A 3,238-nucleotide genomic window follows, 5' to 3' on the forward strand; every position below is an offset into this window, starting at 1 on the left:
CATGTCTTGTATGTTCTTTTTATCGTGAAGCTAGAGTGATTCAAAATTTGACATGAGATAGGGCATTAATATTAATTAGTTGTATGTGGGTATCAAAAGGGACAGTAAAAAAAGGTGATCTAGCTTGCCAACTAGAACAACAGGCTTCAACTGAAACATCCAAAATAAATTTATTTTTAGGGTAGCTTTTATGTTGATTTGGAGCTCAACCCATTCCTTTCAAGTCCCAAAAAATGGTCATATATGCCTTAAATATTTAGTTATATTGTGCAAAGAACCCATACATATTACATATCAAGAGAGCATAGTCACGAAAATGCACCTACATGGTTATCAATGGACCAACCAATTCAGGATAAACTATGACAGCAATACACCATGCAATATGTTTGGTCAAAATGGTCTCAACAAGCCAACTTAATACAGATTCAGGGAAGTATCCATTTATCATTACTTTACAAACAAAAAAGAATAATTAGGAATTTGGGATGAAAAAAAAATAAAACACACCAGCCACTTTCTGGCACCTATCTCCTGCCTTAAGCTACTTCATACATAACAAGCATATTTGCTAACTCTACCCTCATCTTTGCTCCAAACATGCTGCATCAAAGAAGATAATATTAGCAACATCGTCAAAGGGAATGAATGGCAGAGACATAGACCTCTAAAAAAACATGAAAAACTTCGCATGGAACATGATTTTTGGACATCTAGATTCTAGAAGCTACTAGTGTGCATAAATGTATCATGAAAGTCAACATCGTGATAAAACTAATGATATTCGAGTATTATCTACCAGGCTAGATAATTGTAATGTGAAACTTTCAGAAAAATCAAATATGCATGCAAAAAAGGTTTAGTAATGATTATGAACCCCCTTTTTCCTTAAAAAAAACTCTTGAAGGTGTACCATCCAGAACCTAATTTTGAAGCACCTTTACTAATCAGTGTAACTCTCTTTTGCCTCTTCTTGTACCTAGTCTGCAACATTGCAGGATTTATAATTTGTAGATACCACAATAGCATCTTTATGCATTACTACATGCATTAAAACAAATGCTAGGAACAAAACTGTTTAGAGCAACTTAAATACCCTATGGTGAAGCTGGAATAAGAGATTCACTCATCAATCAATATTTCTATTGTGATGTCTAAAATAATATATACACTTATTCACCAGCAGCTCTATCGTGAAATTATTCAGTCTTGACTTTCTAGGGAAGCATACCATACCATACCATAAACTATACACTAATGTGTGAACAAAATTAGAAGTAAAGCCCAGAGATTCACAAGATGATTATATTTAGTCTCACCTTTGTGCTGTAATCTAGCTTTTACTTTTCTCACTTTCAAAGTATTTGAGTACACCATATCCAACCGTACCAGCCAAAAACAGAACAACTGTTGGAGTGAATGATGGATAAAGGTACTTGACAAAGAAGTTGTCATATTCCTCTGGTAGAAAACCTGCATGACATACAAGTTCAAAATATGACTACTTGGCTCAACAGTTCTGCAGTACCAAAAGCTTTTTTGGCATATATATCATTTACTGGATGAGTAAGACTCATAATTCAACTAGTAGTTAAGTGACCTGTACATAACTAAATGTCCCTTACATTACAATAGGTATTACTGTTTCTGGTGCTCGACACTCTCATTTAGATGATCAAAGGTAAATATTTTCTTTGGTAGTTTTGTGCATCATTCTACACGCAAATTCAGTTTCACGTCACTGATTACTTCAGCATATCATGGTTCAGGATTCAGGAATCGTGCCTGGCAATTACAGAGTTGTGATGATTGCTGCACCAAGATCTTCCATTTGAAGATTTATCATGTCCTTAGTACTATAATGTGATTTCTGTTAGGTGCAGTATCAGTTAAAACTTAGGGTCGTTTCCATGTTTGAATGTGTGCGATTTACCATAGGAAGTTATAGGATGGTCTGAAATCTTTTGCCATGTGGGCTGAAAAGCTACCACAGGGTCACCATCGTGGCAATTTTCGCCGTTTCATCAATAATTGCCACAAATAAAGCGCCATCCTCTATTGATGTAGCTATATGTACTCACACAGTTCAACACTAAAGTTCCTCTTTTTTGGGAACTATAGTGACATCTAAACTGAATTCACCAACAGTCCATCACATCACCATAAGCAAAGTGAGAGCGGCATTGTAAATTGGAGACCAAATTGAGACTGCAGATATTACCGGAGGCGGCGAGCGCGATGCCCTCCACAAGGATGATGATGCCGAGGCCCAGCCAGGCGAGGAGGAAAGCGTTCTCGTTGGCCTGCCGCTGCCGCAGCTCCTCCTCCGTGGGCCCCTTCCCACCGGCGCCCCCGGCCTTGGACGCCGCCTCCTGCTGCTGCTGGAATATGGGCGCGCTTCCCGCCGGCGCGCGGCGGACCACGGGCGCCGGAGGCTCCAGCGCCTTGGTGTCCTTGCCCTTGCTGCCGCTCTTGGGCTTCTTGCTCTTCTTCTTGCTCCCCGAGCCCGAGGAAGAGGCGGTGACGCGGAACACGGGTGGCGCGCGGAGGAGGGACAGGCCGGCGCCGGGGAGGAGCGCGGTGGAGAAGGACGCCATGGCGACGGCGTCGGCCTTCTGTTTCTGCGGCGCCGGCGCGGCCGCGCGCGGCTTATCCGAGACAGTTTGAGGGGTGATGACGAGGTGGGCTTTGTGGGCCTGGCCGGGCCGGAGAGAAGAATGGACGCCCGTGTGTTGTTGAGTGGGCCGTGGCTTCCTTTCGTTGGTGTATTCGGGGGGAAAAAATCTAATTTATCTCCCTCAATTATTGCGGTGGGCCGAGTTTGCTCCCTGAATTTTTTTTTCCGGAACATCTACTACCTGAATTACAAAACCAATTTCTTCTTACACCCTTCAACTTTTAAAACCGGTTATTTTTGCATCTTGAGTGGTTTTGCTGATATATCGCCACATCTGAGGGGATAAATCGGACTAAGTTAGAAGTTTAGAGAAGTAGATCGGACTAGAAATATTTTTTAAAAAACTCATAAGGAAAAAGAAAGTTCTTTTTTTTGTGAAGTGGTGCAAATGTGTAGATTGTACTTGATATCCATCCATGTTAGGTGATTTATTAAAACTCACAAGAAAAAGAAAGTTCAATGGGTGTATCTTTGAATATTTTCTTATAAGGCTAGGCTAACAAATATCCACCACAGATAGTGGGAGTGGAACTGCATGCTTTAATGGTGATCATGATGAAA

General features: G+C 41.2%; 1 protein-coding gene across 1 annotated transcript; it reads right to left on the minus strand.

The window, feature by feature from the left end:
* Nucleotides 1-337: 337 nt before the first annotated feature.
* Nucleotides 338-2,675, minus strand: LOC136462555 (protein LPA2-like). The gene is made up of 3 exons (XM_066461651.1): nucleotides 2,222-2,675; nucleotides 1,320-1,473; nucleotides 338-603 (listed from the first exon to the last, which is right to left on the minus strand). Exons 1-2 carry the CDS (start codon nucleotides 2,595-2,597, stop codon nucleotides 1,334-1,336), a joined length of 516 nt encoding a protein of 171 aa, XP_066317748.1. The 5' UTR covers nucleotides 2,598-2,675; the 3' UTR covers nucleotides 338-603; nucleotides 1,320-1,333.
* Nucleotides 2,676-3,238: the final 563 nt, after the last annotated feature.

The sequence above is a fragment of the Miscanthus floridulus genome, chromosome 7 (genome assembly GCF_019320115.1).
Source record: "Miscanthus floridulus cultivar M001 chromosome 7, ASM1932011v1, whole genome shotgun sequence".
Lineage (NCBI taxonomy): Eukaryota > Viridiplantae > Streptophyta > Magnoliopsida > Poales > Poaceae > Miscanthus > Miscanthus floridulus.

Bases quoted from the DNA above. Each gene is read 5' to 3' on its own strand.
- LOC136462555 (XM_066461651.1), bottom strand. From the start codon at position 2,597: ATGGCGTCCTTCTCCACCGCGCTCCTCCCCGGCGCCGGCCTGTCCCTC. The intron at 1,474-2,221 runs GTAATATCTGCA...TATGTCATGCAG, and splicing joins CATCGCGCTCGCCGCCTCCG to GTTTTCTACCAGAGGAATAT.